The 14,874-nt window shown below is 55.6% G+C and overlaps 1 protein-coding gene across 2 annotated transcripts in view; it reads left to right on the forward strand.

Moving 5' to 3' along the window:
- SSBP3 (single stranded DNA binding protein 3) overlaps nt 1-6,385 on the forward strand; it is a 156,326-nt gene extending 149,941 nt beyond the window's left edge. The window contains exons 14-17 of one of the 2 annotated variants that reach the window (XM_012639442.1): nt 3,346-3,424; nt 3,710-3,738; nt 3,836-3,937; nt 4,686-5,179. In XM_012639442.1, the coding sequence (XP_012494896.1) occupies nt 3,346-3,424; nt 3,710-3,738; nt 3,836-3,937; nt 4,686-4,715 (240 nt within the window). In that variant the 3' untranslated portion in view covers nt 4,716-5,179. Of the gene's footprint in view, nt 1-3,345; nt 3,425-3,709; nt 3,739-3,835; nt 3,938-4,685 lie in introns of both variants that reach the window. The other variant, XM_012639441.1, reaches the window with a different exon arrangement.
- The last annotated feature ends 8,489 nt before the right edge of the window (nt 6,386-14,874 follow it).

Here is a 14,874-nt window from a genome sequence, read left to right on the forward strand (position 1 = left end):
GCTACTGCTGTATCAGAGAGCAAGAACATTATAAAAATGCCCTATTTTGGCCAGGCACAGTAGCTCACACCTGTAATCCCAGCACTTTGGGAAGCTGAGGTGGTAGGATCACTCCAGCCCAGGAGTTCAAGACCAGCCTAGGCAACATAGCAAGACTCCGTCTCTACTAAAAATAGAAAAATCAGCTGGGTGTGGTGGTACGTGCCTGTAGTTCCAGCTGCTCGGGAGGCTGAGGCAGGAGGGTCGCTTGAGCCCAGGAGTTCAGGTTGCAGTGCGCTGTGATCATACCACTGCACTCCAGCCTGGGTGACAGCAAAACCCTGTCTCTAGGAAAAAAAAAAGAAAATATCATGTTTTTCTCATTCATATAATTTATTTAATCCTCCTACTAATGGCCACTGTTAACTAGTTCTATTGCTATTTTGTTTAAATAATAGTATTTATGTAATAGAAAAGTAAATAATGCAGAATAAGTCAGTGGTGCTGGGACAACTAGATATCTTCATGCAAATCAATGTGGTCAGGCTACTTCCGTACACCAGTACACAAAAATTAACTCAAAGTAGGTCATAGACCTCAATGTCAGAGCTGAAACTGTAAAACACTTACAGGAAAACATAGGAGTAAATCTTCATGACCTGGGTTTAGCAAAGCCTTCTTAGACACAACACCAAAAACACAACAAAAGAAAAAAGTAGATAAATTAGACTTCATCAAAATTTTAAAAATTGGTGATTCAAAGGACACTCTCGGGAAAGTATAAAAAGACACTGCACAGCATGAAGAACATATTTGCAAATCGTGTATCTGATGTGAGACTTGACTCTTACAACTCAATAATAAAAAGACAACCCAATTAACAAATGGGGCAAGGATCTGAATAGACATTTCTCCAAAGATGTACAAGGAGCCCATAAGCACATGAAATGATGGTCTGCATCATTACTCATTCGGAAACGCAAATCAAAACCACAGTGAGATCCCACACCCCACCCATAAGAATGGCTGTTGTCAAAAAGACAAAATGACCGGTGTTGGTGGGGATGTGGAAAGATTGGAACCCTCGTACTCTGCCGGTGGAGTGTAAAATGGTACAGCTGCTTTGGGAAACAGTCCGACATTTCCTCTAAAGGTTAAACGGAGTCACCGTATGACCCAGCAATTCCACTCCTGGGTATCTACCCAAGAGAAATGGCAACAGATGCCCACACGGGAACTGGTACATGGATATCTGTAGTAGCATCAGTCATAACAGCCAAAAAGTGAAAACAGCCTGAATGTCCCATGAACTGACTTATGGCTAAATAAAACGTGGTCTATCCGTGCAGCGGACTGCTTGTCCGTAAGGAGAAGTAAAGCCCTGACTCATGCAGCAGCACAGATGCACCTCAGAAACTGCTAAGTGACAGAAGACAGCCATAGAAGGCCACACGACTCCATTTATGCGAAATGTCCGGAATGGGCAGATCCGTAGAGACAGCAAGTAGATTGATGGCTGCCTGAGGCTGGGGGTGGAGAGGAACCAGGGAGTGACTGCTGAGGGGTACAGGATTTCTTTCTGGGGTGATGGAAGTGTTATAAAACTCATCGCAGTGATGGCTGCACAGCCCAGTAAATATCCCAAAAACCACTGAATCGTATGCTTTAAATGGGTCAGTTGTATGGTATGTGAATTATATATCAATGAAACTGTTAAAATATTAATACTACGCAAAACACAACATTTAATTTCAAATAAGTACCTGTTTTTATATATTCATGTTAAAGTAATGACATGTGTATGTTACAGTAATAACATGCATGTGCATGATTATGTATTATCCTTTTGCGGAATTTTTTTGGTCTGGTATGGCTGTGTCCTGGGTTGGCTCCTTAAAAAGTTGGTTACCCTCATCGTCATCACTTGGGTTAATAAGCATGAAATTTGTTGCCAGATGGCAAAATGTGCCTAAAAGCCTGTAGGCTGCCTGAGGTGGGGCAGCTCGGGACAGCAGGGTCGCTGCGCACCTGGGTGGGCGAGTGGGTGTGGGAAACTCATGCCCCAGCTTCGCCCCTGCACCCTCCCTGCTGCACCCCACTCGGAAGCCTTCTGCTCCTGCAGGACCCCTGCCTGGGATGACTTCTGCGATGGTCTCTGGCTGCCCAAATCTTGCCCCTCAATTTTGGTGATGCCCTGCCGCCTCCTCTGTGCAGCCCATTCTAATTTCTCTGCCTCTGCAGCTCTGTGCAGCTCGGCACCTCTGTCCTCCTGGGGGGTCACTGGGTATCTGAGAGCGCCTTCTCCCAGCCGAGACTCAGGTGTGCCTCAGCTCTGTGTCCTCAGAGCCCAGCCCAGGCTGGGTGCCAAACGGTCCTCCATTCCACCACTCCCACCCGACATCTGGCCTGCATCACGGGGCGTGGCTCTCCAGGCTGGGCTCACCCTCCTTCCGTGGCCTGTGACTCGTGGCTGTGGGATGTGACCTCTGGCCTTCACTTGCCTCCTTTATGAGATGGGTAGATGGTTCCAGATAGGCCTAAGGATGGTATAGAACCAGTCCCATGTCTGAACCTCCGGTCTGCTGCTCTGTCATTTCTGCGTGGGGGCTCACTAGTGACCTGCCCCACAGTTCTAAGGCGTGGTGCCCCTGCTGGGTGGCACCCCAGCTGCTGCTCCCCCACCACTTGGCAAACCCCATCTCTTCTCACGCCCACCCCCAGGAGGCTTCTTCACTTACCCTTCTCCATCTTATTAGCCGGAAGGGGGCCAGGCTGCGGGGTTCCAGTCCCAGCTCCTCGTCTCCGGCCTGGGAGACCTCGGGCAAAGCCTTTCCCACTCTGTGCTTCAGTTTCCTCCTCTGTAAAGTGGGGGTGGAAAGCACTGGTCTTTTGGGTCCCTGGCCTGGCATGGTCAGAGCCGTCTGTGTGAATCTCGGGCTGGTGAACCACACGCTCTGCGCAGAGATAGACGGAACCCTGCAGTGAGATCTGAGGGGGGTTTGAGAGCTGCCTCTGTGTGAGGCTAGATGGCCCTGGTCGGTCCCTCCCCCTCCCCGGGTTTTGTTCCCTTGCCCTGGGACTCCTAGGTGGAGGTGAGGGGCCTGCGCCAGCCCCTGGGGCACTGAGCACCCGAGTGTGTGTGTGCGTGTGTGTGTGTGTGTGTGTGTGTGTGTGTGTGTGCGCGTGCGTGCGCGTAGAGCCGTCAGAACGGAAGTTCACTGAGGTCAGGACTCTTGTGTGCTGTAGCCCAGGGACTGGGCCCTTGAGGGTGCTTGTCTTTGTTGACCGACTCAGGGACGTGGGGGCCTGTGAGGGGTGCAGAGGGCCTGGGGCCTGCCGAGCTGCTATGCTGTGTTTCTCCCGCAGTTCCCGATGGGTCCTGGCTCGGACGGCCCGATGGGCGGCATGGGCGGCATGGAGCCACACCACATGAACGGATCGTTAGGTGAGCCTGTGTCCTCGGCCTGCCCCTCCCGCCCGGGCAACCGTCCCTTTGCCCCAGCTCTGGGAACTGGGCCTGGTTTACAGCCCGGCCTTGGCTGGGCACTCAGAAACATCCAGAAGGATACTTCCCACACAGAAGATTCTCTGCACGGAAATAGTGTGGGATTTGGGAGGCAGGGCTTGGAGGCCAGAGGAGCCCACGGAGGAAGGGATCCTTGTCAGAGGCTGGGGACCCCTCCACGGAACAGCGTGCAAAAAACTGAATTGGATTCTTTTCTCCTTTCAGGGTCAGGCGACATAGATGGACTTCCAAAAGTGAGTGTGTACACGATGTCCCCTCCCCGACAGCACACTGTCCATGTGGGCAGGGTGTTGGGAACATGGGGGCCCACCTCCTCTCCTCTCTCCACAGAATTCTCCTAACAACATAAGTGGCATTAGCAATCCTCCAGGCACCCCTCGAGACGACGGCGAGCTAGGAGGGAACTTCCTCCACTCCTTCCAGAATGACAATGTAAGCCCCCCACCCCCTGCACGCCAGTCTCATCCCTGGGTGGGCCTCATCCCCAGCCTGGCGACTATGATCTAGCACAGCTAGAGCCCCAGGTTCAGGAGCCCCATGGCTGCGGCCTGCCTGCCGGGCTGGTGGCCCGGGAGCCGTGTCGTGGGCTTCCCACCTGACACTGCCCTGAGTGTGCCTGCTGGAAGGTCTTTCCGGTGGTGGTGACATGCAGGCCGGACGCCTCCAGCACTAATTAAGCTGACATGGCCGGGGAGCCCTGGGCTGAGAGAGTTGGAGGCAGCAGTGCCCCTGGGGGGCCGTTTCTATCTGTCCTGGGGAGGAAGGTTCATGGAACCAGTGATTTCCAGGGGGCTCAACACAGCACTGGCTGCCTGCTTTTCCCAGAGTGGGCATCTCTACCTTCTTGTGTGAACAAAGTGTCATGGTTAAGTTGCTTTCCAGAACCCCATGGGGACTGGCCCCTCCCCAGGGCACCCCGGCTGTGCCCTAGCTCAGAGGCCTGCCCTGGGGGCGGGCAGGGCTGGAAAGAAGGGGGTGATTCAGAGAGGAGAAGGAGCAGGGGGGCTGCTGATGGAAGGGAGCCCTCAGCCCCCCTCCTGGCCGCCACCCTGCCCACCCAGCCACACCCACACGGCCGTGCCTGGCGGGTGCAGTGAAGCCGTCACAGGGCGTTGGCACCTTGCTGTGCCTGTGGCCTCCCGCCCCAGCCCTCACCACCCGCCTTTGCTTCTCCCTTCAGTATTCTCCAAGCATGACGATGAGTGTGTGACCCCCCTTCTCCAAGACGCTGAGAGAGCCGGCATTGCAGGCGGGAAGATGCCAGAAATTATGCAAGAAGAAGTGAGGTGTCATTATCCAGGAGCTGGGGGGAGGGCGTCTCCTGCTCCCCCTCCACCCACCCCCCTCTGCACCCACCTTTCCCACTTTAGTTTCATGCAATAAAAAGGCTGAACTTTTTATTCCATAAAACATGAAGGACAAAACTCAAAATAAAAATTTATTTCAAGTCAATGACCAGAAAAATCCCACCCCTTGCCCTTTCCCAAAAGGACCTTTTCTGTACATGACACTTTTTTGTTGTTTTTTGTTTGGGGTTTTACCGTTTGGGATTTTTTTATTTGTTTTCAGGGGGGTGTTTTTTGGGGAAAAATTTTTAAAAATGGAAGCTTCTAGCAAGCCCCCCACCCCACCCCAATCAACCTCTATGCTTTCTTCTTTTAAAAAAAAAAAAAAAGAAAAAAGGCAAAAAAAAAAAAATCCAGAAGCCCTGCTATCTGTCTGTCCCCAAGCCCTTCCACCAGGAAAGCTAGTCTAGGTGTGAGATCTCACACTGTCTTTGTAGCCATCTAAAAATAATAATAATAAACTGGACAGTTTACAATCAGTGGTTTCTTTCAAAAAGCCTTTTTTGGAAAGAAGAAAAGGAAGTCAGCCCGTTCAGCTTGGGGTTCTGGTTTGTGCGATGGCACCGGGGTGGCGGGAGCCTGCTTGTTTCTGCCTGGCTTCTGTGGCGACAGCAGCGGCACACTTGGACCCCAGCACACACCCTTCCTCGTCACGTGGCCAGAGGGGCCAGACCACCCGACCCCTCTCAGGATCCCCCACGGCCCAGACCTGCGCTGTGACCCGGTGGCTGCGCTGTTCCCAGGACGGCTTCCTCTCTCTCCCGGACGCTCCAGCCCCTCCTCCGCCCCCACCCCAGTCTTCCCAGCGAGAATCCTGCCAGCTGGGCGGTGGCCTGGAGCAGAGTAGGAGAGGCCGCCACCAACAGGATGGCTATGACCTGGGACCTGGAAGCCGTGACCGCCACGTTCGGGTCCCGTGATCCTCGCATCGCCGCCATCGTGGGCGCGGGCAGGGTGGGCTGGAGTTTCGGTTTTTCTTTGTTTTTTCTCTTTATTCGTTCTCCCTTTTCCAAGATGGGATATTGACCAGGATTGCTCTGTACGTGCTTGGAACTGGACGCAAAGACTGGAGGGGCTGTGGGGGGTGGGGGGATGCCAGCAACCAAACAGACGTGCTGTTTCCCGTCCTGTTTTTATTTTCAAAAACCGACAAACCCGACGGTGGAGCCTGTGCCCTCCCAGGAGGGCGACTCACGGCCCCCCTCGCCTCGTCGTCCCCAAATGGAAACCTGTGTCTTGCCCTGGAAGACACCCGAGTTCTTTGTACATTGACACGCCCTCTCCCCTCCCCCGTAGCTGGTCTTTGTTTTATCACCCCCCATCCATGTATATCATATTATGTGCGATATCATCTGCCTGAAAAAAGACCTTGTGCGGATTATTGGGAACATTGTAGCTGTTTCTGTGTTTTTTCTTACCTTGTAGTCTGGTTCTGAATTAAGAGAGGAAAAAAAAAGAAGTAATTATGATACATTGTAGTTTGTGTACGATATATGTTGATAACGTTTTATTAAAGGGACATCTTTTTTCCGCAGCCCTTCCTGACGTGTTTGGGGGACCGTGCGTTGGAGTTTATTATATTCAGTACAAAATGCAAGGTGACCCGTTAGGCGGAGTTTTCGTTCTGGTGCAGAACGAGATTCATGCCTTCGCTTCCCAGGCGTGTTAACGCTGCGTTGTGGTGGAGAGTTGCGGTGGCCTTTGGGGGAGGTAGGTTGGGAGGGGAGGATATCAGTCTCGCTTTAAATGTTTGGGGACGTTCTGGAAGCCAGCTTCAGTTTCTTGTCTGGCAGACACATTTTGCTTTGCCGGAATGTCTGTATTTTTCTGGAAGTACAGAAAGGTTCCTGGTGCCCTGTGTTTGCTGTGGGGACTGTTGGCTGGGACGGCAGGATCCCGTGGGATCTGCTTCAGGGGAGGCCCCCGAGCCTTGAGTGCCTGCTCTGTTGGGGCCTGCAGGGCTTTGGAGGTCCTTAGATGCTGGGCCCTGGGGATGGGGTGACCATTTTTTAACCTCCAAGGCAATGGGGAGCCCTCGAAGCATTTCAAGAGTAGCACAGTCTGACTAGAATGTCAGAAAACATGAGCCGGCTGCACCCTGGGAGGGGTCAGGATGTGGGCAGAGCCGTCCCCAGCCAACGTCTAGGCAAGAAACATGGAGGGCCAGGGCAAAGGGAGCAGCAGTGGACGCTGACTGGCACAACGTCTAGAAAGTAGAACTTTCTACCTCCTTGAGCTCTGGGGACCTCATTCTAGGCCGCAGCAGGAGTGGGGACCCTCAGTGCCTGGGCTCCGTCCACGTTTACAAGGGTCTCAGGAACCAGATTGCCAATTGCCAGGTTCAGATCTTGCCTTTGCCGCTACTTACCGCGTGGCCATGGGCAAGTTAGTTTATTCCTCTGCCCTCAGTTTCCTCACCTGTAAAGATGGTGGCCTTCCCACCTCGTGGGGCTGTGAAGGCCTCACCGCAGTGCCTGGCGTGCAGTAAGCAGTGTCTGTTAGCTTCAGTGGTGGTGCTGGTACTCATGTTTGGGGAGAGTCCAAATGGGTGTGATGGGGAGTAGCTGGGAGGATCTAGAAGATTCCATTTGGTCCTTCCCTCCTCACCTTGGGACAAGGTTTCCTTCCACAGACACCTTTGAACTGTTGGGAGAGCGTCCGCATTGGACGGCTGAGGAGGCTCAGGCTGTGATGAAGCCGAGCTGATGGTGCTGAGCCCGTGCTGGGGGGGGAGGTGGGGAGGACGGGGCCCCTTTGATACCCTCGGGGCCACCTGTGCTCCTCAGGCTGGAGTGGGGGTGCCGAGCGAGAGGGCAGCCAGGGCCCAGGGCCCAGCCTGCCAGGGGCGCCCCTGTGCACCCTACCGCCCGCCCAGCTTAGGGCGTGACAACCTGAGGCTCCCCACCACCCTCAACGTGGGGCCCTCCATCCGCACAGTTCTCTTTACAACACCAGTGGCCCTGGGGAGGGCTGGTTCCCGGTTGGCCCGGGGCAGATCTTTGAGGAAAGGACTGGTGCTTGGTCTCCATGGTGTTTTCCCAGCCCAGGCCTGACTGGGAGCTGCGGGCCAGCCAGAGCGCTCGCTGGGCGGTATAAGGACCCTGAAATGAGCAGGAGAAGGTGTCACGCCTGTCGGGGCCTCCTACTCTAGGAGCGGGGCCCAGCACAGCCACCGCTTTCCTGCTAGTCGTCACTGTCCACAGGCAACCTGCTCCAGGGCGGCCAGCCCTGAGGCAGACCTCCCCTGCCACCCTGCTGGGCACCCCCCCCCCCCCCCCCCCGGGGCCGGCAGCTGCCAAGGCGTACAGCAGGGCAGGGCTCCAGCTGGGGCTGTGGCTGCTCAGCCTACCTCCCTGGCGGACCCAGAGGAATCTCCCTGGCCCCTGCTATCCCGTGAACTGTGGTGGGTTGTGTCCCAAGATTCCACGAACTCTAGGAAGCTGGGCCCACAGCACCCCGGGGCCCTCTGGCCCTGACCAAGGGGAGCTGCACTTCTTGGGGCTCAGGCCTGGTCTCCAGACCTGGTCTGCAGAGCTGCGGGGCTTGCCTGGGCTTGGATGGAGGGGCTGGGCAGGGAGGGGAGGGCTGGAGGCAGGTGAGCCCTACTCTGCCCAGCCCAGGCTTGCTGCGCACAGGCACTGCGGGCTTGGCTTTGGGGCCGGGGGTTGGAAAAAAGGGAGCAGGCCAAGGTGGGAGGGTGCCAAAAGGCAGAGAGTCAGTCTGGGGCTGGTGTGTCCTCTCTGTTCCCGGAGCCTGATGAGCCCCAGTACTTGGCATCTGGTTTCTGGACATTCAGCTACCTCCTCGGTTTCCTGCCTCCTATCTCAACCCTCCCCATGCCACAAAGACCTCACTTCTGAGCCTCCATAGACTCCTCTCTTTCCACCCATCCCTCATTCATGTGTTTGCTGAGCACTCAGTATACAGCAGGGAACAAAGCAGACGGAGGCTGGCGATTCCTTTCACCGAGGTGGGGCAGGCTGCAGGCGGAGCCCTGTTTTGGCAAGTCAATCCTGAGACACAGTTAGCTACCGGTGAAGATGTCAGGTGGGCAGGTCTGGGTGGAGACAGGCTTTGGGAGTTGCGGGCTGTTTGGTCTTTAAAGCATCATCCACGAGAGAATGGAGATGGGACCAGGGCCTGGCCTGGGGGCTCTCGGCAGTGAGAAATCTGGGAAACAAGCAAGGAGGCAGGGAAGTGAGGAGACCAGGAGAGTGGGGTGCCCTGGGGGCCACGTGAAGAATGGGGGTGCAGAGAAGAGAATGCCTCCTGCTGGGGGGGTCCCAAATGGCCACATGCCTCACAGCTGCCACACCTGCAGGCCTCTCTTGCTCTTCCTCACCCCCCAGCACTTCCTGCCCCAACCACGCAGAACGCAGAACTCGGTGGCTGGCGGGGGGCCTTTGTTCTTGCTGTCCCCTCATCTTTTCCACCTGCCCTTTAGAACCTAGCTCGGATGACACTTCCTTCAGGAAGCCCTCTAGGCTGGGATGGCTCTCTGGGTCCCCATGGCTCCCGTGCTGTAACGGTTCAGTGTCTGCCCCCTCATCAGGCTGGGAGCTCCTCTAAGCTAGGGACGATGTCTGAGTCCTCTTCGTCCCCAGAATTGCCCAGCACAGGGCCTGGCGCCCAGCAGCTGCTCAGTGGAACCCCTCCCCATTGTAGGTACCTGCCTACCTGTGGGCAGGTGCTCAGATGTGGGGAAAGAGGTGGCCTTTAGGGGTACCCGCTACTGCAGATCCAGAGGAGACTGCTGTCGGCGCCCAACTGGCAGACTGCGAGTCCTGGAAGGCAGTGTCCGTGGCTCCCTCATTCTGCATCTCCGGCTCCCAGCACAGCACCTGGCACGCAGTGGTTCTCACAAAAGGGGCTGTTGTTGGGCTGCCTGCCCCTAGAGGAGTCTATAGTGGGGAACCTCAGGGCTCAGTCTCCAGTGCCGACCTATTCTTGGGCTCCATCACTGGCCCAGCTGGGGATGTGTCTGTGTGTGTCTTGGGGTGGGGGCGGGCGAAGGCAAGCTGGCAGGGCCGCGTTGCTCCTGACAGGCTGAACTCTAAAGGACAGAGTTCCGCCCGGGCAGCAAGCCCGCTCCCTGATCTTTGGGTATGAGGAGGTGTGGCCTGACAGGTCTGGCCTGGGAGAGACTGAGGATCTGAGGTGGCCGTAACCGAGGCGGAGTGTCCAGAACGGGGGAGGCCCTGGCCTCGCTCCTCTGCCCTACTCAGCTGGGCCCTGCTCTGGGATGTGGCCAGGAACAGGTGAACCGGGGATTGAGAAGAGGGATGGAGGTGCAGTGGGAGGTAGGCCCTGGGCTATTTGGCTTTGAGGCACACAGTCTCCAGCCTCAAAGGTCTGCAGGGCAGGCCCCTGGCGGGGGGAACACCCCGGAAGGCAGAGCGGGGGCCCTTCGTTGAAGCTACAGGGTGACTTTCCTCCTGAGATGCCAGAAGCCGAGCAGCCGGGGCTGCCCAAGAATGAAGGGGCTGCGTGGAGAGGTAGTGAGTCCCCCAGTGCGAGAGTGTGTGAGGCAGCCAGGGGAGGATGGGTGCGGACATGTGCCGAGGGGGGTGTTGGCTGCTGGAATCCCAGCTCCGTGGCAGAGGGGAAGATAAAAAAGCCTTTCTCGGGCAGAGCTGGAGTCAGAACCACCTTACCCTCACCTCAAAGTCCCTCCCAGCTTTGGGGCTGTTGCCACCTCAACGAAAGGTCCCTGGCTGGGTGCAGTGGCTCACGCCTGTAATCCCAGCACTTCGGGAGGCTGAGGCAGGAGGATCGCTTGAGCCCAGAAGTTTGAGACCAACCTGAGCAAGACAGCGAGACCTGTCGCTACAAAAAATAACAAAAATTAGCTGGGTGTGGTGGGGCACACCTGTAGTCCAGGCTACTTGGGAGGCTGAGGCAGGATCCCTTGAGCCCAGGAGTTCGAGGCTACAGTAGCTGTGATCGCACCACAGCCTGGGTGAGAGAGTGAGACCCTGTCTCAAAAAAAATAATGAAAATAAAAAATAAAAGAGGTCCCCGTAGAGTTGGCTGATCTATGACTTGCATCACCCCCTCTGCGAAAGACCAGCCCAGACCCAGTCCTGCAAATGCCGCAGGAAGGGGGGCTGGCGGTCCTGCTGGCGAGGGTGGGAGGGGAGACGTGGGTTGAGGATGGGCTCCTGCTATTCCTCAAACACCCCTCCCACTGCCCTCCTCAGAGCCACTGCATTGTCTTCAGCTGTCTCACTCTGTCCCCACACTTCAGGTCACTACTTGAATGTCCCCCACGGCACCCCTCCCTGACCTCAGTGACCTAACATAGCACTCCTTACCCAGGGAGGTTAAGGGCCAACACACCCACTCCCCCCACTGCTGATGGCACACAACTGTGTCACTTCCTGCGAACTGCTGGGGGCCCCAGGAACTGCCTCACCCAAGGTTTCACCTCCCCCCAGGGCAGTGGGACTACAGGGCCCCACCAACTTGCCTCGGTTTGGGACAACTCTGAAGGACATCCTGATTCCAGAGTTTTCTACAGCATCTTCTGAGACTTGAGGAAACCTCTGCCCAGCTGTGCCCTCCTTGCTTCCTTCCAGCGCTCTCCGGAGAGCACGCCCCAATAGATGTTTGCCATGATTCCCCATTGGATTCACTTCCAGGGAACCCCATCTGAAAGGGCCCACACCACTGTTCCTATCTGCCACGTATCTACTTCCTTCCATCTCCCCACAGTGGCAGGGCAGCTCCCTGGCAGCAGGGCCCTGGGTTTTCAGTGCTCAATACCAGGGGCTCCCATCATGGCTGACGCTCACTGGGTGCTCAGGAAATACTGCCTGGGTGAAAGTCCAGTGGCTGAGAACTTGTCATCCTGAGGTGAGGAGAGGGCACCAGGCCTGATTAGTAACAAGTGCACATCTCTGGGGATCCCCAGCTATCTGGAAGAGGGTCCCTATACCAGGGTGGTCTTCCAGTAGTCAAGCAGGTAGGCCCGTGGGTCATGGCGACTTGAGTACTGCGGTTAAAGGGAGACCACCTGAGACGCTCAGGACACCTGCGTGCTGTATGGGACTTCCATCCACTGTAAAAGAGGAACCAGGGAGATGCTGTCTAAAGGCTGAAAGGACCCTGTCCTGCTCCTTCCCCAGCCTAGGGCCTGAGCTGAGTGAGGGATGGAGCCCTCCAAGTCCCCACAGAGCCTCTGTCAGGCACTTGCTCTGGCGCTAGCCCTGGGAGGACAGAGAGCAGCCTGAGGGGGGCGCCCCCAGCAAGCCCACCTTTTCACAGGGCTCTGCGAACGCCAAGCCTGTCCTCTGGAAACCTACTCATATGCAGCCTATTTGATCCAAAGGTGGGGAAAACTGACAGAGAAGTGCTTTATGCCCACGTTGCTCATGGGGAAGCTGAGGCTCTGGGACGGCAGCTGGAATACAGGAGGTCGGGCTTCCCCCCAGACCACAATTATGATTCCCCTGCCACTGAAGTCTGCTGGAAATCTGGAAATGAAGGTGAGGGACTTTTTTTTTTTGAGACAGGGTCTCACTCTATTGCCCAAGCTAGAGTGCAGTGGCCTCGTCATAGCTCACCGTAGCCTCTGACTCCTGGGCCAAGGGATCCTCCTGCCTCAGCCTCTCAAGAAGCTGGGGCTATGGACACACGCCACCGTGCCTGGCCTCCTTGAGGAACTTTCTAACCATCAGTCAGGCATGTAAGTAAATGAGACAATGAGAAATATGTTCTCATACATATGTTCACAATGGGAATGTCAACATTTTGGTTCCAAAAGCTGTTGCTTAGAAGTCCCCATGGTGGGCTGGGTATGGTGGCTCACGCCTATAATTCTAGCACGTTGGGAGGCTGAGGCAGGAGGATGGCTTGAGGCCAGGAGTTCAAGACTAGCCTGAGCAAGAGCAAGATCCCATCTCTACAAAAAATAGAAAAATTAGCCAGGCATGGTGGTGCGGATCTGTAGTCCCAGCCACTTGGAAGGCTGAGGCAGGAGGATTGCTTGAGGCCAGGAGTTTGAGGTTGCAGTGAGCTAGGATGATGCCACTGCACCCCAGCCCAGGGCAACACAGTGAGAATCTGTCTCAAAAGAAAAAAAAGTCCCTATAGTGGGACTTTGATACCAAGTGTGACCCCGTACCTGCCCCATGGTGCTTCTGCTCCCTCCCCCAGCTAGCTCTGCTGGCTGGGGAGCCAGTCTCAGGCTTGGGGTGGGACAGGGCCTTAACACCAGCCTGCATTTCTTCCTTTCCTGTGTTGAGTGAGGTGATGGGGCTGGGCAGGTGGGCGCTTGGGATTTGGAGAAGTGAATACATGTCTGTGGAGGAGCAGTTGCCACCACATATGAACTTTCCAGCTCTTCACACTAGTGTGGTCTCTCGGCCTGTCCCCACACTCTTTGGGGAGATAAAGCCACCAGTCCTGCCTGCCGCACTCTGCAGATCAGCTGCACTTTGCAGCTCCCTCGAAGGGCAAGTGCAGTGGGCTCCGGGCCCCGCAGCTTAGCACCAAGGCTGGCTTCAGGACTGTCCTCATTTAGGGCAGGCTGCCCCGGACTGCCTGCAACCTGGCCCCCTTCCAGGGCAGTCCTGAAGCTGCAAGATCATCTGCTGTCTGCTTACTCACAGCCTCCATCCCACTCGCTCGGGACTCAAGTTCCCTTCACCCTCTCGCTCCCTGATCAACCAGTCTCCAAGGACTCAGCCTGCTCCGGACTGCCGCCAGCCATCACCACCACTTGCCTGAGCATTACGGCAGCGGCCTCCAGCTGGACTCCGTCCCGTCGTTCTGCCAACTTGTCCTCTGCGCTCCCACCAGTGTTCTTTAAAAAAAAATCGCTTTGACTCAGCAATTCCACTGCTACGAATTTACCCAATGGCTCTGCTGGCAAAAGTACGCAAACATACACAAATGAGGACGCTCACTGCAGCATTACTTCCAATAACTAACAACTGGAAACAACCTCAACGTCCACCAACAGATATTAATGCACCTGCTCAAAAGAACAAGGTAAATTACATGCACTGATGTGGCAAGATCCCGTGATCCAAAGATATTCGGGGAAAAAGGGAGTGTAGGAGAGGCTACGAACAGGATGACACTAAGGAATGTACACATATGGATTATTACACATATGCATTTTAACAAACAGTACGTAAGAAACTAAGCTGTGGTTCTCCTTATGGAAAAGGACTAGGGATTATATTTTTCCAAACTCTTTGAATTTTTACCATTTACATTTGTTTTTTCTCTTTAAAATAAAAGGTAGAATGGGAAACAGGGCTGAGTCCCCCAGCCCCAGATCACCTTCCACAGAAGTCAGGAGCTGGGCGTTCACACCGCTCACAAGGGGGCTGCTATTGCTTCAGCCCCCGACTCTCCTTGCACTCCCCACTTCCAGCCGCTCCCCGACACAGGGATCCTTCTCGCTCTCTGCTTCTGGTAATTCCTCCTGCCCCTCCCTGCCCTCCCCACCCCCGGCAAGCCTAGAAGTTGTGAAGTGGGGAGCACAAGCCCGGGAGCCAGACACAGGCTGGACTCACGACTACTAGCCATGGGCGCTGCAGCGGGCTCCCAGGTCTCTCTTCAGAGAGCTCCACCAGCTGCTGGAAGTTTCTGCAGTAAATCCTGCAGCAGTCCCTCGAGGGAATTACAGCCCAATAAAGCCACTTCATCCAAGGTGTCGCCCCCTGTGGGGAGCAGCACATACCCAGCGACGGGGGCCAGGCCAGTGATAGTTGTAGAAAGGCCAACTCCCTTGTCTCAGGGGGGCAACTCGGGCTCCAGAGTGCCACTAACTGGCTGGCACCTCAGGTGCAACCACATAGAGGTCACCCCCACCCTGTGCTGCCACCTTCACTCCCCACAGGTACGGGTCCTGAAGGTTCTCGCCAAACTTTCACATGCAAGTCTCCATCTCCCAGTGTTTCCTAGGGACGATGACCTAAAGCACCAGCTGTATGACCTTGGGCAAATTCCTTAAACTGTTTTCTCTTTAGGGCCTAGAACAGTGCCTGGCACATACCAGGCACTCACTAT

This window comes from Propithecus coquereli, unplaced genomic scaffold (assembly GCF_000956105.1).
Source record: "Propithecus coquereli isolate 6110/MARCELLA unplaced genomic scaffold, Pcoq_1.0 Scaffold14, whole genome shotgun sequence".
Classification (NCBI taxonomy): Eukaryota; Metazoa; Chordata; class Mammalia; order Primates; family Indriidae; genus Propithecus; species Propithecus coquereli.